Source organism: Calypte anna, chromosome 17 (genome assembly GCF_003957555.1).
Source record: "Calypte anna isolate BGI_N300 chromosome 17, bCalAnn1_v1.p, whole genome shotgun sequence".
NCBI lineage: Eukaryota > Metazoa > Chordata > Aves > Apodiformes > Trochilidae > Calypte > Calypte anna.
The window spans coordinates 4,425,151-4,447,452 of NC_044262.1; the positions used below are offsets into that span (position 1 = coordinate 4,425,151).

The 22,302-nt window shown below is 45.2% G+C and overlaps 1 protein-coding gene across 6 annotated transcripts in view; it reads right to left on the bottom strand.

The window, feature by feature from the left end:
* Nucleotides 1–1,191: 1,191 nt before the first annotated feature.
* DNM1 (dynamin 1) overlaps nucleotides 1,192–22,302 on the bottom strand; it is a 64,109-nt gene continuing 42,998 nt past the window's right edge. Inside the window, exons 15-22 of one of the 6 annotated variants that reach the window (XM_030461484.1) lie at nucleotides 14,855–14,964; nucleotides 14,133–14,244; nucleotides 13,077–13,088; nucleotides 11,627–11,797; nucleotides 11,217–11,458; nucleotides 10,596–10,814; nucleotides 7,350–7,386; nucleotides 1,192–3,239 (exon numbers count right to left, since the gene is read on the bottom strand). In XM_030461484.1, coding sequence (XP_030317344.1) covers nucleotides 7,365–7,386; nucleotides 10,596–10,814; nucleotides 11,217–11,458; nucleotides 11,627–11,797; nucleotides 13,077–13,088; nucleotides 14,133–14,244; nucleotides 14,855–14,964 — 888 coding nt within the window. In that variant the 3' untranslated portion in view covers nucleotides 1,192–3,239; nucleotides 7,350–7,364. Of the gene's footprint in view, nucleotides 3,243–7,349; nucleotides 7,387–10,595; nucleotides 10,815–11,216; nucleotides 11,459–11,626; nucleotides 11,798–13,076; nucleotides 13,089–14,132; nucleotides 14,245–14,854; nucleotides 14,965–22,302 lie in introns of all 6 variants that reach the window. The other 5 variants (XM_030461485.1, XM_030461483.1, XM_030461480.1 and 2 more) reach the window with 5 other exon arrangements.

Below are 22,302 nucleotides of genomic sequence, written 5' to 3' on the forward strand. Positions count from 1 at the left end.
AAAAAGCTGTTACACAGGGAAAAGAACACTTGTTTGACAAGACTGAAGCTCAGGGGGTCTGAGTTAATCTTCCCTGGGCAGGGCAAATGGTACTCTCATCAGAATATACCTCACCTTTGATAACCAGCAGGTCTGAGGTTTCTAGCATTACAAAATAAGGTGCTAAAATATGAGTAAATACATAGTTTTACCTTCAAAAATAGAATATTCTTTGAGAACAACCCTAAATATATCCAGGAATAGACTGGACTGTTCCAGTGAGATAAAAGCTCAATAGGACAGGGTAAGCCAAGCCATGGTCATTGCCTCAGTTGAGAAGAAGCTGAAGTTACAGCCCATAAGAACATGGGACAGAGGAAGCAATTCCTGCTTAGGAAGGGAGCACTGAGATCTCATCTCTCCCCTCACTCACACCCATATCTATTATGAATAAAATCTTGAAGCATATTTCTATCTTAAGGTCTTATTAATGAGGGAGATTCCACAAGCATGACAGCCAGCTGTAGACAAGAGCATCTGGGGCTAAATCAGGCATCAATATGACAGTGGCTTCAGTCAGCAACTCCCAGTGCTCCTGGTCACTTGCTGCAGTAGTGCTAAAGCCCCATGACAGAGGGGCTCCAGGAACCTTGGGATGCCTGGATTAATTTTAGGAATCAAGGAGAAACTTGGCTGTCACTGTGAGAAGCAGTGACCATCATCCAAAACCCAGAGCACTCACCTTTTGGCATGGAACAGGTTTACCCAGTTCATACCAGGAGACAAAAACCCCACTTCAGTCTAAAAGCAGCTTCTAAGTAGGAGCTGCCATGTGTGTCAGGCTGTGGTTAGACCACACTGGCCCAAGAGACAGCTTGACAAAGGAACTGTAACACCCACTTGCAGCCTAGCCAAAAATACCTTTTTAAACACCAATCAATTTTGTGTGCAAAACTCCCACCTTCAGTATGTCCAGTCAGTGAAGCCCTTCCATGCATTTTCCTTTACAATGGAGAAAGGGAATTAACTTCCACATCTGCCAAGCTGTTCCTCTCTACTGCAGCTCCTGGACACCACTACTGATGCAGATCTGTTCCACCTCCCCTATCAGTGAGAGCACCTGCTTGCATGTAGAGCTTTGTAAGCTCTATGGGACAAAAAGATTAGGTTATAATTAAACACAGTTGGAAAATCATCCAGAGAAAGAGCAAGAGAAAGAGAGAGAGTTTTATTCTAGTCATGGAGACCTTCATTATACAGAAATGATAGTTTATTTCATCCAATAAACAAGAGTGACAGGTAGATCACAAACTGCATCACAGCTACTACCAGCACTGAGACAGTTCACCCACAAGTCTGGGGTAATACAATAACCCAACTGCACACAGCAGAGAATTCAACAATCAGCTCAAAAACTCAACATCAGGATTTGGTTAACTTTAGATGTGTGTGTATATATATATGTATATAGATATTTTTTTCTTACTTATTTCCTAAAATCCACATGGAAGCACAAATGGCTTTAAACACCTGGACATATATAGATTTTTCATCTTATATATATATATTTATAGATATTTATAACAGTAAAGATATGTTTTCATTACTACAATATACTTGTTTAAGCAGCTGGGAAGAAAGAAAAAAAAAACAAACCAAACCAAAACAGTTTCACTACAGTCACACCTGATATGTGTGTGTGTCACAAAATACAAACAAAAACAAGCCATGTGTGAGATTGAAGTCAGACCATTCCAGGACAGAACAGCTAAGAGGCAGGCAAAGAGTCTCAGAGGGAGCAGGCCTACAAGTCAAATGGTGGTTTTGGGCTCTCCGGGCGGGAGGGACTGGCCTTACCCGGCCGGCTGGAGTGTAAAGACAAGAAAACAAAGAAAAAAAGGAAAAGGGGAAGGGAAGGAAAAGGGGAAGAAGTAGTAAAACAATAGTTAAAACATAGAAAGGAACTGGCATCAGAACAACAGAGGATTCGCAACAGAAATGAAGAGCAACAGCACTGAAATAAATGTGAATCAGGCCTGGTTGAAAGCCTGCAACAAAGGTGGCTCATTTAGCTCTGGTAGAGACATGACATCAGAGATGTACAGGGTTGTTATATTTTTAATTCAAGTCTTTTGTTTTTTGCTTTTTGCTTTTTTAATACAAGTAGCATGAAAAGTAAAAATCAAACCTTAAGAAGATGAGATCAAGAACGGTTACAATTTTCCCCAAACACGTACCATCCACATGCAAGAAGAAAAAGCTACGGAAGAAGTCACCACAGTACCCAAAAAACACAGAGAGATGTGCTTATCCAAAGCAGATTTTTTTTTTTTTTCCCCTCAACAAATCATTACACAGCAAACTCCCTGAAAACATTTTGTTGGTCATTGCAAGGGGGGAGCAGCGTTATCTATTCCCCTCTCCCTGCCAGGGTCAGGAAAGTCAGCCAAAAATGACGATGCAAGAAAACTGCTAGTGGGAGCCAGGGCATCACCAGCAGGATCTCCCCATCCCATTGGGATAGCCCAGGGTGAGCAGGTCCCTGTGCTCCCAGCACACTGAGGTGCATGTGCTACTCAGACTTCACTCTAGCAGGACTATGCTGATCCATTGAGGTCCCCCCCCTTCCTTGCTCTCCCTGCCTCACTTTGATGTAAGGTTGATTGCACTGTTCCCAACATGAATTTTTGCACCTTAGAAGTCAAACTAATACACAGGACATTTAATCTGTTCCTAACGGTGTCACAGGTTTTGACAGTATTTTTCTTCTAAGTCACATTTTTGTCTTCTTAACTACAAGAAAGGAAAACAGCTACAGATCAGTCCTAGGTGCTACAGCTAACTGATGCAGGCAGGACACTTATCCAGGCTGATGAAATTCCTGGATGGACAGCCACCACTTGGACTTAAGGAGGTCCCTGTGGCTGATCTCTCCAAGGAGCCTGTGTGCTGCAGGGATCCATGCCACTGAATGGAGGCTACTCTACACTCACAAAGCAGCACAGGACGCACGAGTGGAGACGAAGAGCTCGGTCACTAGGCTAGTGTTGTACAACACACCAGGAAGGAAGGGGCTGGTGGGAGGCAGAGGTGTGGGATGGATGAGAGGAGTGACTGTGGCTGTGGGAGGGAGGGTGGGATGGGGAAGCCGCCAGCACGGCGCTCGTCGCCAGCTGCCTGCAGCCTCAAGTTATAAATCTAAGAGGGACGGTTCAGCCGGTCGGATTATGGTGGGTCGAGTAGGTGAGGCAGGGCCCCTTCTGCTGTGAAAAAGCAGAAAAAAAAAACAAAAAACAAAAAAAACAAGAAAAACACACACCGTGGTTAGCACAGCAATCGCAGTCACAATCACACATGCTTCTCCACCTCGCCTGAGCCAGCAAGAGAATAAAACCCGAGGCACAAAGCACCAGCAGAGCACAGCTCCGCGGAGGACACGGAGAGGTTTCCATCAGGCCTCGCGCTGGCCTTTCTGCACAGCGTGGATCCCCAGCCAAGCCAGCTGCTGGGCAGCCAAGTTCTGCTTTCTCTCTGAAATTTGGAAGTGCAGAGATGTATTGCCAGCGAGTGTGCTGGCTCTGGAATGAGAGTTGAGAAGCATGGACAACAGCGAGCTCCTGTATCAAGCACATGACAGTCACACAGCATGGATGGGTCCTCTGAGACGCGCTGCTGTCAGAGGTTCTTGGCTGGTTTGGAGGAGCACCTTCTTCCCCTGCCCTCAAGCCCTGAGATTCCCTGTTCCAATACAGGGTTCTGATCTTTGATGTTAGGGGCAAGCCTGCTGTTTTCATTCCACTAGTTCTGGTGCTCAGCAAACCCAGTTTCTATTTGCTTCAATAAAAGAAACTTTGGCCATTGCTACTCCGTTTCTTTCAGCTTTTTCTGGTACTTTAACTATATAAGTAGGCAGCAACTCAAGTGTTTGCCCTATGCCTGGGTTAAGTGGTCTAGTATCCCTTCCTTAAGGGACTAGGGAAAAATAAAGCCCCAGAAAAGACAACACCTCTGCTGTCTCTCAACTCATTACTTGAGTTACTTCAGACTACAGGCTTTATGTCTACAAAAAAAAAGTGTTCTGTAAGTCAGCAAGTCCAATCTGTTTTTTCTTTAAAGTTTGCTCCCTGAAGTGTCTGCAAACTGAACAGCATCACAAGAGTATCACTGAATTGGTCACTACCAAGCCAGTGTAGTTTTGTAGTCCAAACTGCTTGAAATGCAAAAAGTAAACCCAACAGGTTTTAGACCAAGTAGAGATTGGCACTTGTCAGACAGAACCAGGTGTCACAGAATAAATGCCTGAACTATTCCACACTGCCAAGCTTTAGTTCAGATTACAAAGAATCAACTGACTGATGGAAATGAAGGCACTCTCCTTCCACAGGGACTGCAGGATGGGAGGGCAAGAAGAAAAGGTGGGCAGAGGAAAATATTGCACCAGTAGAATCTTTGTTTTGTACTGATTGCAACTCTATAATCATGTTAATATCAGAGGAGCTATGCTCCCATAAACTGGGACAGGTTCCCACATCTAAGCATGTGAACCAGAGCAACTCTACAGTCCTGTTTATTAGATATACCTCAGAAGAACTTATTGCTCTGTATCTATTAAGCCCCAGATCTCAAAACAATTAACATCCACTTGGTTCCTTGCCTTGGGAAATGAAACAATAAAAAAACCTTCAGACACTAAAACATTTCCAAATGTTATTTGCTTGACTCGAAATGTCAATGAGGATTGCAAGACTCCACAGTCAGGACACCAATTAAGCTATTTATTGCTCCTGTACAGCAAATAATGATTGGGATTGAGCTAACCTGGAAATTACAGCCACCTTGGAAGGAGGCAGAAACAAGACTAAGTCCCAGAAGCAAAACTTGCAATGTTATAGCTAGGGAATCCATGAGCCTCAGTTTCTGGCATGTGAGATCTGTGCGTTACCCCTTAAAGGGTGCATGTGGTGTAAACACACCCACACTTGATGGCTCTGTCATTGGAACAATAACAGAACTTGAAACAAACCCTTACAAAACCTTTAGTGAGATGCTGTTCCCCTGCCACATGTGTGAGAAGGCTTTTTTTTTGAGAAGCTTGAAGGACCTTTTGTATTTCAGGAGTTTGGACAGGTTGTTCTAAGTGTCTCTGTGGATTTACATGAAAGGGATGCTTGAAATTGCTGGACTGTAATGTGTTCTGCCAAGAGAGGCCACTTGAGTACCAGAATAAACAGAAAGGAGCAGAAGTCATTTTCAGGTTAGATGGGCAGCTTTTTTGTAATGTACTATGACTTTTACAGACCCTTCTCTCAGCATTCAGGAACATTTTAGGGGTAGAGACTGTCACTTTTTAAAGTGAAAAAAACCTAAGCTTGGGTTTTCTGGTGACACTTGCAGAATCTGCCTGGTAAGGTTGAAAAAAAGTTGAAAACTATTTCCAAGAACAAAAGGGGACAGAGAAGTCTTAGGCAGGAACCATCTACCACTGAAATGCTGCTTCAGGCTGTCTCACTACATTGCTAGTCAAGCCCTTCTGTATCACTGAACAACAGTTCAAGGACAACAAGGAACAAAGTTTTGCTCACGGGAAAGCCTGTGGCAGTCTCCAGTACAGGGGAAGATCGACCTGAGCCCTAGCAGGAGCCAGAGGAGTGGTTACAGTGACTGTCATGTCCCTTGACATTAGTCTTCAGTCTTTCAAACCTTACCCAGACAGAACAGAGCTAATCATACCTAGGAACCAACAGGCTAACAGAGTTCTGCTGACAGGGACTTAACAGAGATGGTAAAACATTACATTTATTCCCTTGGGCTGCAAAAGGTTTCAGGTGGGATTTTTTTGAGTTTGAGTTTTGGGTATTAATTTTTATTTCCTTGGTGCTCTTTGTGCCAGATTAAGAACAGAATGCCCCATAGAACAGCGAGTCCCAGAACGAGGTACAGACAACAGCAAGCCTCTTTATTTTTTTCCTGAGGTTGTTCACCAAGATGCATGTTTCTAGGGCTGTCAGGGATGTCTGCAGTAGGCAGAGTATTGGAGGAAACTGCTGATTGCTCCAACACCTCTGCAGAGTGTCACCAGCCAGGGCTGATGGGTGACGTCCTCAAAGATGACGTCAATCACTGAGTGATCACTGCACTGGTTTCATGAGATGTGGCACCTCTCAGCTCTATCTGCAGTTACATGCAGCAGTAACAGACACCATCTGCTGCAAGATGGGGGCTGTGAACCCCCCTGCCATGGAACAGGGTCTTGAATTTCCACCATTCCTATATTAAGGCCTTCTGCTCACACTCCCCATCCCAGCTCGCTCTCTGCCACAATCAGTAGCAAAGAAATGTATAGAAGTTGCTTCTCCACTCCTGTCAGACCTTTCCCTTCAAGAAATAACATCCACAGAAAAAGGGAGAATGGGCCCAAAACCCCACACCTGCCCTGTTCTGCCCCCTTTGTCAATAAGGACTGGAGGCTCCCAGGAAAAAGGCTCAGAAGAATTTGCTACATCTCCCTCTTCACACCCCTGCTCTGGGCATTAACAGGGCAAGGAAGAGTTGTTGGGCCAGTGCAGTACACACGAGCCTGTCCCACTATCCTGCTACACCACAAGTACAATGCTGCAAAATGCAGGGAGAGACAGGAAAGGGAAACAGGCAGGAGCTCAGGGATCACTAAACCCTTCCTCTCACAGGGACAGTGAGAGAAAGCAGTCTGCACGGAAGCAGGAGAGTAATCTAGAAGGTAAAGGGTCAAGTGGAGAACAAGCAAGGGGAGTTCACTTCTAACTATGATGTCAGGACACAAGGATAACAGGGAACATTCAATGTCAGAGTTACCCTGCACTCAGACATGGAAGTCCTGACATTAATGATCCAAACTCCTGCCTTCCACAAGCACCAGGGACACAGTAAGGATGGGAGCACCTCCTCAGCCTGACGTTAGAATATAAGAGGAGTCTGAACCAACAGCTCCCCAGTCTCTATCTTGATCCTAACAGAGACAAACCAAATCAAAATGGAGTTCATTCAGCTGATCTCCCAGTCAGCATGGATATAAGCCAAATGAAAACCACAAACTTTGGACCTTGTTGCCAGAGCTCATTCCCCCATCCCACCTCCTCTATTTGATAGGAAAGGATCCTCTTGTAACCTTGAGTCAGGTACTGAGGCTTTCCCAGCTCCTGCAGCCGCTCTGTCTCTGATCAGTTTTTCTGTTCAAGACTCCTCCTTTTAGGAGATCCTGGCAGAGGTGGTTCATTGGACAAGGGACTCTGTTACTAATACAAGAACTAGGCAGCAGAGGTGAGCTGCAGAGCAAAGTGATGGAGCATGGGGACACAGTGACTCATGCATTGCAGGGAGAGTGCGAAACGTACCGTGGCTGCCAGTCCTCAGGGGTCACTGATAGTGATTCTGAAAGACAACATGAAATCAACATGGCAATTCAGACAGTTCAAGGCAGAGGCCACACAGACTGTCAGGAAGGTGGAACAGAGATACATGCACTTGCACAGACACACATCTGCACATCACCCTCCAGAACAGGGCACGAGTGTGCACTGCTGGGAGCCCACACACACACACAGCCTCAGCTCTGCACACATCCAGACCCCTGTCCTGCACAGGGCTGCATCAAAACCTGTCACCTGTCCACACTCCAAGTGGCCACTGCCCACTCACCCATCCAGGCTGATGTCCACACCTGCTGAACCAGCAGCACACAGAGGTCTCAGCACCCACCAGCTGGGAACGGGGGGCTTGACTTCTTCCTCAGTGGGAATTCCTACCTTCTGGCCATTTGCTCAGGAAAGTTGAAACAAAAAGCTCAGGAAAGAGGAAGGTAACATGAAGTCCTGAGCACTACCCAAACAGGGAAGAAGCAGGTTAAGATTCATATCTTGAAGGTCTTAAATCACAGTATCAGCTGCTCTGACCTCCTGAATAACTAAAGTTAAAGCTGTGTGAAGTTATGCTTAGTGATGCTGATCACTTGCATCTTTTTCCTTAGATGTAGCAAAAGAACAGAGAACCCATTAATGCCTTCAACAGATTTTTCAGATGGTTAAATCATCCTCACTGAAACCTTTATTTCTCCTTCAAGCTTGCCTCAGTTCTATCACCTAGAATTTATCAAGCTATTTTCAACTGAAGATTATTCAACTGAGAAATATCTTCATGGTTTTCTTTCCCAGAGCAAATCCTCCTGCATAGCTCCAATAAGCACATAGTCTGAACAGTCCCTCATTGCACACAGGTAGAACCTTATATTATGTAACTTTCAGCTCTCAGAGGTATGGGCTCCCCTAGTAGACTGAATAAATGTGAAGCACAGAAGGAGGATGGCAAGTCTTGCTTTAAATGTACTTAATTACATGCAGGAAAATCTTCCTGTGCAAGAAAATGGACTGTGGTGTTCATATGTGAGAACATGTGTCTATACAATCATGTTTATAATAAAAAAACCAAAGTGAAGCAACACTTTTCTTTAAGTTCATATTCCACAAAACCAGATGCTCACAGAAACTGAAGGCACAAACTAACCAAACACCAAACTTCCACACAGGCATCAGTGCACACACACACACACACACACACACACAGAGTATATCCAACCACCACTACACACTGTGTAACACCTTACACACTGTTCACTGTGTAACACCAGCTCCTACAGCAAAGTCCACTCATGCCACATCCAAGAGTTTTGCTTCTCTCACACACGCACAATAGTGTAGCTTGGTTAGCCAGGGAAAAGATGGGTATTAAAAAAAGCAACAATGGAGATGGCATTCGTTCACCCATGGCAGAAGGACCCGAGTCCAAGTGCTAGCAGGGAACATTCTTATTCTATATACAGGAGAGGAAGAGAAAGAGTCCCTTGTCATTGGAAATTCTCCATTCATCAGTGAACTCAAATGACAAGCTGGTATCAGGATCCAGAGGAGTCTATGAACAACTGGAAGAATCAGAGAGGGGGATCAGAGAATGAGCATCACTTCACAGCTTCTGGAATTACATTCTCAACTCCAGATCAGGGCAGTCAGTAGCATGCAATCCAACCTACCACCTCTCCATTCTAATGCAAGGGATTGCTAAACATGAAACACTTCTTTACTCTGCTCCAGTGCTGATCCCTACTTTTCTTTAAACCCTTCTACCTCATGCAAAAGGCAGAAAAGCCATAAAGATAGGCTATGACAGATTCCTTAAAAAGAAAAAAAAAAAAAGAAAAAGGCCAGTTTCAGCTCATCTGGGGAATTCTATCATGATGATCAGGTATATAGAATAATATAGAATATTTTTCATGAATGAAGAAATGAAACAGTAAAAGAATAAAGATGGAGAGACAAAAAATCATAAGTATACTAAAAACAAAACCACAAAGTAAGAGCGTATGTAAAAGCAGGGTCACAAGAAGCAAGAGCCAAAATACACTGTAGAAGCATGCAGACATCCATAGGTGCCACCAGCAGGACTGCAGTCCTTGAGACAACACTGAGAAATGTGTGGGACAAGTTACTGTGGGAGCTGCATCAAGGTACATCAAGAGGACTGGGGCAGAGGCACCAAGAAAGTAAAACCATTTGCACACAGAGTCAAAAGGGTCTATAATAATTTTGGACTCATCCATCTCTGAGCTGGATACAGCCAGGCAGAAAACACTTCCCCTCCAAACAGGCAGCACAAAGTATGAGCTGGGGCACTGTCAAAGGAGGAAGACTGAACTGCCTCTGCCATACACCATCATCATCACCACACTGAGTGATTCCATTGAAAACAGCAATGCTTCAGACACGTGCCACCAGCACTCAATGGAGAGGAGGTATTTTCCACAAGGGCATTTCATTGAGGTGTTTGGTTATGTTCATTCTTCACTCTGCAATTACCTTCTCTTCCTCACAGGGAGACCAAGTACCCAACATAAAAGCATTCCTGGTTCCAGACTGCTTCTCAAGTCCTATTCAGGAACGTGCTTAGTTGCACAAGGGATAAACACTTATTACTTTATTTCACTGTGTTTGAAGTAAGTGGACAGGAATGGAATTAAATTCCCTGATGTGAAAGCAAAGTTGTGTGATTTGAATCCTGCAGACTAGAAAATATTCAAAACTGGTTACCAGAAGCAGCAAAAATGCCTAAAAAAAATGCATTTTCCTGACAGTGATAATGCAGTATTCTCAAAGCCAAAAAGCATCTGAACAGCTTAGATAAGGTCTCTCCAACTCACCTTGAAAAACTGAGCCAGAAGAAAAGGGGAAACTGCAGACTTTGGGGAGCTGATTCCAGTCCTGTGTTTTTTCTGGTGATCACCCCCTACTTGTGAGCAGAGGCTTTGATACAACTGCTTTAATAACAGGGTCCTCTTCCCCCATGCAGGTTTGTGTAGGGAAGAGGCTGCCTCCCTGTTCCTGGGAGCTGCCTTGGCCTTGCTTTATCTGTGCAATGGAATCTCAGTGGAAAATGATGCTCCTGCCTCTGGACCCATTTCAGATACCCAAAGATTGTACCCACACCATGCACTCCATACTCCTTCCTATAGCCCAGGCAGGCCAAGTACCTTCAAGGATACTGCCCCAAAATTGGATATATCCCACCTGTGTGGAACAGTGTTTCTTACTTACCTGGGAACACCAGGAGGAGCACGATTAGGCCGAGAAGGAACCTGAGGTGGGGGCCCAAAGGGATCAGGAGAGGCACCCGGCCTGGAGGGCACAGGGGGGGCACCACCCAGGGTGGACCCACCAGCAGGAGGTGGTCCAGGAGCTGGGCCTCGAGACCCAGGTCTGGCGGGTGGAACAGCTGGAGCTCTCCTCTGTGGCGTGGGGCTGGATGTAGGAGACCTGGCAAACCAAGAAATTCAGCTGCAACAACAGCCTTGGGATCCCTCTGTCACCACCAGGTCCCCTTACGCTGCCCTCAGCGTTCCTACTTCAATTTCGTGTCACTCCTACACACCACCCTTGGCTTTCCAGAGCCACACCAGGCTTCAGGTCACCTCCAGAGCTACCTCAGGCTCCACCTAACCTAAGGGCTTAGAAGCCTCCACATCTTCTGCAAAGACATCAGAGCCCTCCACAGCTTTGGAGGTCTCGGAGCCTCCCAACACACCTACCCAGAACTCTTCATCCAGAGGGAGAAGAGGGGAAGAGGAGGGACTCTCCCTGCCTCAGTGGGAGGCCCCAGCTTGCCACCAGAGAGGCATCAGGCAGGTCTGTGGGGCTCTCCCCCTGAGCCTCTGGTACCTGCGTCCTGATGGTACGCTCTGCACCTGCAGCCAGGAGTCGTCCACCGGTGGGGGCATGGGGGTGCTGATGGTGCTGGTGTTGATGTCCCCGATGATGTTGAGGGCCTCTTTCAGGGCATGGTACATGCGCAGCATTTCGTCACGGCGCTGGGCCTGCTCTGCAGATTCCTCCATCAGAGTGTTCTGGTCACCACAGGAGTACAAGTTTGCCAGCAGCTCCGAATGGATAAAGTCCTTGGTCTGTAAACAAGCAGCAAATGGGATCAGTTCCCACAGCCTTCCCCAAAATGCTCCGCTCTATCCCCAACCTCTTCCTCCCTTCAACATTGCCCTCAGTTTTCCTTCATTCTTTTTGTCCCTCCCTTCTCTACTTCTCCCCAGCTCCACTGACCACAGTGTGATAAGTACATTGTTTATCATGAGGTGCATGATAGTCTTCGGCATGAGGTCTCTGATGGTCTTGTTGACAATTGCCATGTAGGAATCCACCAGGTTCCGGATCGTCTCCACTTGTCTCTCCAGCTGAGGGTCCATGGAGTGCATAAAATTGTCTGCTCCATTCTCCTCTGCTTCGCTGGCCTGCAGAGAAAAGGAGAAACAGATTGGTTCTTCAAATGCAACACAAAATCAGCCTTTCATCAGAGCACCAGGAGGAGAAAAGAAGGGAACACACAGCAAGCACATGCAATAAATAACTTATTTAAATTTACATTTTTGTGCTGTGGCTACCAACACATAGCTCAGCTTGTGCAGACTTCTCCATCTCAGATCTGAGGAGCTTTAACAATAAAGCTGCTCTCTTAGTAGGAAGTTACTACACAAAGGTGAAGGGCAAAGGGGACTCCTGACCAGCATTCACAGGCTGTGGCTCTAGTGAATACTAAAAGCTGCACTTTTACTTTTCAATGTTAATAGCTTCCTGAAAGGTTCTTCCTCTCAGCTGGGTTTTCCACACCCATATTCAGTTCAGACCTGAGAATAACTCACCATAAATTAAAACCTTACAGGTTCTCTGATACACTGGATCTTTATCTTCATTATACAAATGTGAAAACAGATACAGAGAGGTGAAATACCTGCTCACCTCACACAGACAAGGAGATGGAGTAACCTGGAAAACCTTCCTGATCACTTTAACTGCAAATCCTGCATTGTAAGTCAATTATATTTTTTTTCATGTCAGGCAGATGAACCTCTTCCCATCTGTCTGAAACAGAATGTTTAGCTTTCTGTAAGGTAAATCCTGGACTGTGCTGCTTGACAGCAAGAAATGGCCAAGGCTCATCCACTTGGTGTCAATTTCAAAGCAAAGAATGAAGATCTCATGTCTTTCTCAATGCTTATTAAAAAAACAACTTAATTCAAAAAAGAAAAATCTTTCCTTTAAACTAATCCAGTCTGAAGGATTTGCAGCATTTGTGTAGTAAATTGCTTATCTTTTGTTACATTAAAATATGTATATTCAAATAGGTGAAAAAAGGCAAATTAAGTTGTTCATTTGAGCTTCTCCTGGAAAGATCTTACATAATGAAGGAACACAAGGCCTCAATGAGAAACAAAGTAAAGGAAATGGACATCAGACAGGACAACTTAAAAAAAAAAAAAAAAAAAAAGGAGGGTCAAAAAACCCAAAAATAAGTTTGCACCAAGATTCAGAAGTCATACAAAAAGGGAGAAATAAAAAGAAAAAAGGCAAACTCAAACCAAGAACAGAAACAAACAGCAGCAATCCAACAGAAGGTACAAAGAGGGAAAAGATGCAAATGCCTCTCAGGAAATGGTGACAAAAGGAAAAACAAAAGAGAACTATCTGGTGAGAGCCCCAGGTGGCAAAACAGGCAGAGAGGATCAGACTTACTTTGTCCTTGTCCTGGCAGGCCAGTTTGAGCATATGTGGAAAAAATTAAAACAAAAAGGGACAATAAAAAAAAAAATAGAAGATGACTTTTAGTTGGTCTCAAAATCTTAAAAAGATCCCATCATAGAACTGAACAAGCAAAAGACCAATCCCACTAAAAATACATCAATACTTAGGTTACCCTGGAAGAATAACAACTGAATTGTTTGGCTAAACTGAAAATCAGAATTGGAGGCTCTGCAGAGGAAATGAGTTTGTTAGCAACAAAGGGCACTTTACTTACCAGCTCATTACATAGAGTTTTGAGACAGTCAGCCTATCAATCAGTGTGCCTGTGTCAAACCATTCCATTTGCACACCAACAGGTGGCACATGTCCTTTGTCAGTCTGCGTCTGAGAGGCTCAGTCTTGTTAAAAGCCAATTTGAAGTCATGCCACTGTTAAGACCCAGTCCCTAATCCTCTTTAATATCACACCAGTTTGTCAGAAAATGCTTTAAGGCAAACCCCACCATCTTCAAATGTACCAGGAAAGGCAGGAGTCTATTAGAAGCAACAAATAAAAATGGACAAGCAATTATCACTTCTCTAATGGGAAAACTATTTATAGCAGCTTCCTCTCACAGAGGAACAGGAAGGCTTTGAACAGGAACATATACCACAATTCTCTGGAACATACTTTAAAAACAGAGTGTAATGCCAACAAGCAAGTTGTTGTGGGACAAGGCTAAAGGAAGAGATAAGAGGCCTTGCTAACATAGCCTATTAAAGTATCTAATCAAACAAAAGGAAAATTCAAAGAACATCCCCATCAGGGTTTAAGGCAGTCTTTGCCTACTTATCTCTTCTTTGAAGCTGTCAGTTACTTTATCCCAAGCTTCCCTAAAGGAAGCAGCAGAACATATCAAAAACCTAAATTTTTTTGTTCCAAAATATCCTCAGCTCAGGAAAGAGAAAACACTTTAATGAACTTATTTTTAACACAAGAGGATGCAGCTACCCTTCTTAAGATACAAGCTCTGTCCCTTCTCATCCCATTATCATGGCTGTAACTTACCCCAACACGCTCTGGGTAGACTCCAGCACGAAGGAAGGAAGCTTTCCAGCTGTCCACCTCCTCCTGGGTCTCACAGGCCAGCTCCAGCTGCCTGTAGTCCTTGTAAACATTCCTGAGAGGAAGACAAAACATTTCATTCTCATATTGCCAACCAGATATCTGCCCATATATGACAAATAATGCCAATGAATCTTTTTAAAAGACACTTAAGCCCTTCCTAGTTGTCCCCATGGTGACTTTGCAGAAGGGATTGCGAGCAAGTTTGATTGCTCCAAGATCAGTTATGTGTTTCAACAGGGCATGAAAGAGATTCCCCTTTGAATTCTGCTTGCTTTTGGCTGTTGGACTTCTCTAGCCAACATGGGTCCCTAATCTCTTATGATATTCCTGAGTCACTCATTAAAAACATTGATTATAAATATATACTCCAGCCACAGACAAACCCATGTAACCACACCAAAAAGCTCAAGGCTAAGGTCACCCTGCAGGACATGTGTTCGTGAAGGAAGGAAATAGTACACAACTGGAAGACCAGAAGGAATGCAGTCAAACTACTTCTTTTAAAAGAAGTTCTCTATCTCCTCCAGAAATTGCACATCTGGATATACACATCTGCCCTGGCCAGCTATCCCACCACAATCACCTCTACTCCCTCTCATCTAACATCACATCAATCCTGCCCCACCTTCAATGGCTTGGGGTGTGTAGAGATGTGACCATACCTCTGTTCAGTGTTGAAGAGAGCAAAGATGTGCTTGCTGGACATGAACCCCTTCTCAACATCTCTCAGTTTCAGGTTATCCACTGATAACATGTACTTCTTCTCCTTCTCCTGAAAAAGGGATCAGCCACAAGTCACTCACTGCTCCACTGAAGGCTCTACCCTGCCAGAAACACAGCCCCTGCATCACCAGGGAGGGATTCTCAACCCAGGTCCTCTGGTCCTTTGACTTTGTGAAGAAAGGGACCTCAAGAAAAAAGAGCTTGTTCTCTGTGACTGCTTCTGTGATGTGGCCCAATAACCCTGCCCCATGAGCTCCTCCCAGAGCGCTGCCCCAATTCCCCAGGCTGTGATCAACATCAAGGTCCCCCTCCCAGCAAGGAGCTGCTCAGCACCAACACCCTTACCAGCCACTTGACCCCCAGAGGAGGTCTGCCTGGGAAAGGCTCCTCACCTCTCTTCTCAGGACACCATTAATGGAAGAAACACTGCTGCTGGTCAGAGAGAGGACAAGCAGCCCCCAAAGCCCCACTGCTGCCAAGGCAATGCTTTACCTTTAATCACTACACACCTCCCTCCAGGCTCAGGCATGTGACAGAGGAGCTGGTTTGACACAGATGGTATGGATTATATCAGCTTAAATTTACCACTTCAGAACAACTGACTTTCTCACTTTACCCTATCATTCTCCTACACTCCATTGGTTACTGTGAACCCTTTAAAAGTATTAATTAATCAATAATAAATATGCATCAAAAGATCAAAAAGCAAGTCTGGATACAATAATACAGGGTACTGCAAGCAGGGTGCCCAAAAGGCTCTTTTGTTAAAAAAAAATCCTGTAACTATGCTCACTAATGAAAATCCCATGCTCTGAATTATTAGGAGCCCAGGCAACATGGACTGTTTACTGCTTGGTGAATGTTAAAAACCAGCATCTGAAACCCAGCACACACAACCCTCAGGTCTGGTTCTTATGAGAACTTAAGCTAAGGACAGAACAAGGCATCTGAAAACCAACATCAACATTTTTCACCCTAGATACCACCTCTCTAACATAAGAAAACCTTGATTTTATTGTTTAGAATTACAGTCAGAAAGTCTCCCTGCTTTGTCTCAATTCTGGATCTACATCAAATTAACAGAAGTAAGGTTGGTTCAAGGTCCCTGTTTGGAACATCCAGTTCCAGCTGGGTACTATCCCCCAAGACAACAAGAGAGGGAGCCAGCACACTCCAGAAAGCAGAATGCAGCTATCCAAGACTGAAATAAACCCAGCATAGTTCTGTGTGCAAGCACGCATGTATGACTGTCCCTTTGTGAGCATCTTGGGTGTCTGCAGACCTTCCTTGGCTGGAAACAACAACACATGATTGCTCTCAGGGGAAACAAGAGTGAAAAACAAAAGACTGTCAGCAAGCAGATCCTCAAGAGCCAGCTAGAAAAGAGGGGCAGGGAAGAGCAGCAGATAAGGATGACAAAGCTGCTGAGGTCAAACACCCAGAGGACACCAAGTCCAGCCTTGCATCCTCTCAAGTTTCAGTTAAATTGACTCTGCTCTGCTAAGGATCTCAGGCACTACACAGTTCAGACATATCCCAAACTATAACAGCCCAGTATGAAATTTATGCAACAAGAATATCCCAAAAGCCAGCACCTAGAAAACAAGAGCTCTCAAACTTTCAATTGTCTTTAAAAAATGCCAGGCTATGAAAGCAGAGCTCTTCCAAGTAAATTTCCCTGGATTTTTTAATATTGTCCATCAGTCTAGAGGTGGACAAGCAGTTCTGTGATGTGACATCTGTCAGCCATGTAGTGGTTTTAGAGCCATGCAGACCACTTGGGGTTCTGAAAGCCACAAGCATCTTCCAGCTTTCTATTACTCTGGGTTATTACTACACTGGGTTAGGTTGATCTAGTGACCTAGAAGTGAAGTACAGCAACTGCCAAGTCCTTAGGCAGGACAGCCCATCCTCACTGCACTTTCACTTAACCAGACCTCCCTGGTTCCACCCCACAAAGTCCCTAGGCTAGCAAAAAAAAAAAAAACAAAAAAAAAACCCAAACCAAAACCAACTGATGTTAAAGCTTCCTGAGAAAAATCATTCTGCGTTACAACCATTTAATACCATAGAAATTTAGCAATGGAGAGGAAAAAAGTCAAAAGGTAAGGGAATCCCCTGTCCCAGATATGGAAAGCCGTGCTCTTTGCCAGAGTTTTGACTTCCACCTTCTTTCCAACCTCAGCACAAATGCTGCTGCACGACCAAGATAGCACTATCTCTGCATGATGATCTTTCCCTACACTGGAGGAGAGATGTGTATATTTGTCTGCCAGCATAAAATATCAGTCCCCTGCCTCTGAGGTAGCAAGATCAATCAAACAGAGGACACTGACTCAAGGACCCCCAACCCACCCACGCTGCAGGGCACTGCAGACTGCAGTGAGCCCTTGCTGCTCTCCATCTCCCCACACCACCCCCTCCCCGTCCTCCACTTCAATCTTTCCAGCTTCTCAGTTTTCAACTCAGCCTGTTTTATATCAACACTCTGACTTCATTTCCTGAATGTAGAGACAGGAAAGCGTGGAACGAGCTGCCAAGGGCTGAGCCTCTCAAAACTTTGGCTGAGCCCTCTGCCCATATGTTAGCAATCTGGCAGTGTGTGCTATGGCTGAACAGCATCCTGGCCAAGAGGGGGAAAGGGCTTCTCTCTCTGGCTTTCCAGACTTAGAGGGGGGGAAGGGAGAAAATAGAGCCAGCACACACTGAAATGGGAAAGTAGTTTGTGAAATACTACATTCAAAGCCCTCAGTCTGATCCCAGGAGGCTTTTGCTGCTCGTATCTCCCCTCATCTGTGAGAAGAAAAAAAAAAACAACAAAAAAAAAAACCAGGCAAACTCTCTCTCAGCAGCAGAGTATATGTTATATAAAATGTGCATATTGGCTGTGAGTTAATCTGCAGAGCCATGAGGCCTAGGAGAGGTAGTGAAGGGGCAGAAGCACTCACCCTGGGTGTACAAAACAGAATATGGATGCCCAGTGTTGGGTAGGGGATGCTGTAGGCATGGGACTAGGTACCCCTAATCATGACTGCTGGTCCCAAGGGCTGTCACACCTCTTACATGCAGAACTGCAGAAAAAGGACTGCCAGCTACTTGCACAGGCACAAGAAGTGCCAGAGGAATACTCCCCCGCCCCCAGTGCAGTACAGATACAGCCATATGGCTCTGTACTTCGCATCTACTGAAGAAAAATAAAAATACACATGGCCAGGAAGGAGATCAGGGTTCATTTAGCCATTCCAGTTGTGGGGTGTGAAGCACAATAGCTGGAGGAAAAAAGGGATGCTGCAGTTGCAGACTGATGTTGCAATATCCATAATGTGGCTACACTGCTCCTCATTGTGGCTAAATTTTAAAGATTAGTTTTGGCCAGAGACAGCAATGGCTTAATTGCTGATAATCTGAGTTATCTGTTGCTAACCTGTAGGTAATAACCTACAAGAAGTTCATGAAACTCAGCAGGCAACAAGCCAGCCCTACTCAAAGCATTTCCTCCATTCAACTGGACTGCCACAAACAGCAAGTTACATTTTTCTACTCTTGGATGCAGGCAAAATGAAGCTGACAGATGCATGTGTGGGCTCCCCTAAGGCTGGAAATTGGCACTAGAAGTACAAGAAAGTAGTTGGCAGCGTTATTAGGTCTCAGTTTGCATTTGGAGCACAAATAAACTAATTAAAGGTTTCCCTGTAGCTGTTATGACAAACACCTCCTTTTGCATATAGACAAGTCTGAGGCTACAGGACAAAGAGCATTACCATTGTTTTAATTGGTGGCATTGCAAAATTAGGAGACATTTATCTTGCTTAAACCTCTTAATCTCCTTTCCTTCTTGTAAGACATTAAAAGCTCTATGGGTAAACAAACCTGCCCCAGAAATGGCTGGAGTTTCAGTCAAATCATTTGCATTAAATAGATGCACAGTATTTTGGAAAATCTTGCAGTAAAACTCTACTCAAATTTAGAAAACCATTAACATCATAATTCACAAGAAACACAGTGCATTAACATGAGCACAGTATGAGACTATTAGGAAGACATCTCTAAAAAAGAGCCTGGAATATTTGACAGCAAGTTAGCTGAGCCTGTTATGCTGAACCATCAGCCCAAACAAGATGCTACCAACCAGTTGCCACTTCTTGTCTTTGCAAAGAGAATGAACATCAGAAGAACTGAATTTCTGAGCTGTGAATCTTCCAGGAAGCTCCAGCCACACCACAACACACATGAAGCTCAAGAACGTCTTTACAAAACACAGCCCACCTCTGTCACTTAAGTTTTACCCTCAGAGCATACCCTCCCTGTCCACAGATGCAAAGCAGCTGTGGTGGCTTGTGTGCCTCCCAAAGCTGCATTGCTTTAACTTAAACAACACGTCCTAAGATTTTAAGCTGATTTAGTTCAAAAGCTCTAGATACCAGGCCCGGACTCATGTGATTAATCACAGCCATTACTGTTGGCTTAGTTAGCACAACAATGATAATCAACTCAGCTGCACAGAAGATTTTTACATTAGCTGAAATACTGTGCAGATTTAAACACACAGCTAAGTGCAACCCTAGGAAGCCATGAGAGGGTGTATGGGAAAGCACAGGCAGAAACTCAGGAGCTCAAGAGAAGCCACAGTGCCCAGAACTGCACTGTTGTGACCCAAGGTGACAGTAATGCCTTTGCAAAGGACAAGCACACATTTCAGGGATGAACCATCCCAACAAGTATGCAACTTGCTTTGACAAGGCAAACCACAGCACATCTTGCACACCTCCAGGAAAAGGAGAGGGTTGGTTACCTTTCCCCAGTTAGATCAAAGTGGGAGTTCTGGGAATTCCTATTTTTCACCACAAATCTTAACCATCCACCAGCACGCACACAAGAGAAGGCGATGCTGGAAAGGAGAGATGCGGATCACATAAAACCCTCTTTATCCCTGCAGCACCAGGGAGAGATGGAGCAAACAGCACGGGCTGGGGCTAACATCTGGAATCGTTAGATGGGAGCCAAGCGGCACAGAAAGCGACAGCATTCCTCAAGTTTCCATGCGGGGCAGGGAACCTTCCTTTCCCCCTGCACAACCCCATCCGTCACCGCTCGCTTCCTGCCAACCTCCGGCCTTCCCAGCAGCCAGCAAGCTCCTCCCTCGAGTCTAGTTAGCTTTCCACTGCCACGTCAATTGAGGCAGAAGGACAGAAGGGAAGCAAGAAAGGAGGGAGCAAAAACCAGAAGAGGGAGGGAGGGAGGCTCAGCAATGCCAGAGTGGGGGGAGAAAGAGGGAATGAGGACTGCTCCTTCAGTAGCTGGAGGTGAGCTGCAAAGGCAACTGGCCAAGGTGGGTCAAAGGACCCTTTAGAAGACTCAGAAGCAAAGAGTGGTCCTGGTTGAGCTTTGCTCCGGACCCCAGGCAAAGGGCTGATCTACAGGAGAGAAGGGGATGAGGGTGTGTGGGGCCTGGGAATCCTCCCACACAGCTCCACGGGAGAAAGAAAAGGAGTTGAATGCAGCAACAAGCTCTGCACACCTGGGTGACAGCCAAAACTTCACAGCATTTCCTCCTCCAGCAGCACTAATTGATTTTGTTTTTTTCACCCCCTCTTTCTATAAAGGTGAAGCGCACCCCAGGTGGAAACCAGGTACCAGCCTGACACCAGCACTGGAAGAGCAAGGAGCTTGGAAACTCACTCCAAATTGGAAAAAGGCAGAGAGCAACATTTCTTCTTCCCAGCTGCCCAAGGAGGATGCTTCTTCAACCAGGACTTGGACTTTCTTCCACACCCCCACCCCCACACCTCCATCTCTGCCCTCAAAACCCCATCTGAAAAGCAGGGAGGGAGAAGGACTAAGGAGCTGCTGACAGCCGGAGAGCAGACCACAGAGGCTCCACTCCGTCTGCCCAGTGTTCAGACTACCTGTTCAGGACTACAAGATTGTACAGTAGTCTGCACATTGGTTAGGCTGTGCTGGGATACACCACACACTGCCAGTGCTGCACGGGGACGGCAACACCTGCACGGCAGAGGGAGATGCTTGGAGCGGGTGGGCTGTGGGAATAATAGCTGCATGCAAAGGTCACTCACAACTCCAGCTGTGAGGCTACAGCCCTTTGGAGTCACGCTTGATGATCACTTTTACCTGCCTGTTCACCAGCCTACTCACAACCCTCCTAAATCCTCCTCCATCTCTCTCATCCCCTTCTTATTTCTTCCACCTTCATGCACTTGTCCTGGGGGTAGCTGTGCTCAGGATGGTTTTGTTTCACCTGCTAAGCTCTGCCATAAACTGCAGAGATAGACCTGTGGGCCTGGCAGAGCTACAGCTGCCCTGTGCTTTGCTACCTGAGAAGGCAGGATCAAGCAAGAGAAAGGTGACTGGAGACAGGGAATGTCACATCCTTAAGAACGCTGGGCATTAATATTAAGAAAAACCCACAAAGGATTGAGAGTTGGAGGTGTGGATGCTCTGGAAGTTGTGTTTGCTTTGATGTTTGTCTGGAAAAGAAAGAACAGACAGTGAGTGAAAGCATAAATGAGGACTGATGAAAGACATTATCCATGAAAAAATATGCACTTGTGAAAAATGAGTGAATAAATGGAAGGACTCCACAGAGAAGAGAAGAAACTTATTCCAGAGAACACCTGAGATCGGTTTGGAAGCAGGAGAGGAAAAACCTCAAAGGAAACCTGCAACTATCATCTTTAAACAATCTGGACATAAAAACCTGGTTGCAGCCAGATCCACCACAGCAAGTTTCTGATGACTCCTGGGCATCAGAGCAAAGACAAAAGGATTCCTACCAGCCAAGCTGGGCCTCAAGGACATGGACTGCAGGGGGGGCTGAGAGGAGGAGGTGGGGGCAAGCAGGGGGAGTGCATGCATGGGCAGTGGGGGAGCAATCTCAGTATTGATCAGTGTATTTATTTTTAGTAATTTGTATTTGTGTAAAAGACGTTGCCGGGTAGAAAATAAGCAACAAATTTAGTGACTGTCAATAGGGTCACAGCTTCCCTAGGACAGGATACCTTTGTACTTCAAGCACAAGAGAAAGCAGGAAGAGAGAAAAAGCTCAAGCACAACTAATGCAGCAGTAATCAATATGGTGCATAAGGAATAAGAAGCACCCTCCACACACCTGGAAGTACCAAAACTCCATGCCCTCCCCTTCCATACACACAAAGGACTCAAGTGCACTGCCACTGCATGCAACACACAGGTACTTCTGTACAAGCAAATAAGGCCACATCATTCTTATGTTGTCACCTGTTCTTACAAACCCCAAATTCCTACCCCTCAATTTACCTGCATAAGGACAGAAGGTCTCATCTGAACTGTGCATTCACATAAATTCCCAAAGGAAACAGCAGACATATCCATCTATGCAGCTGTGCAAACA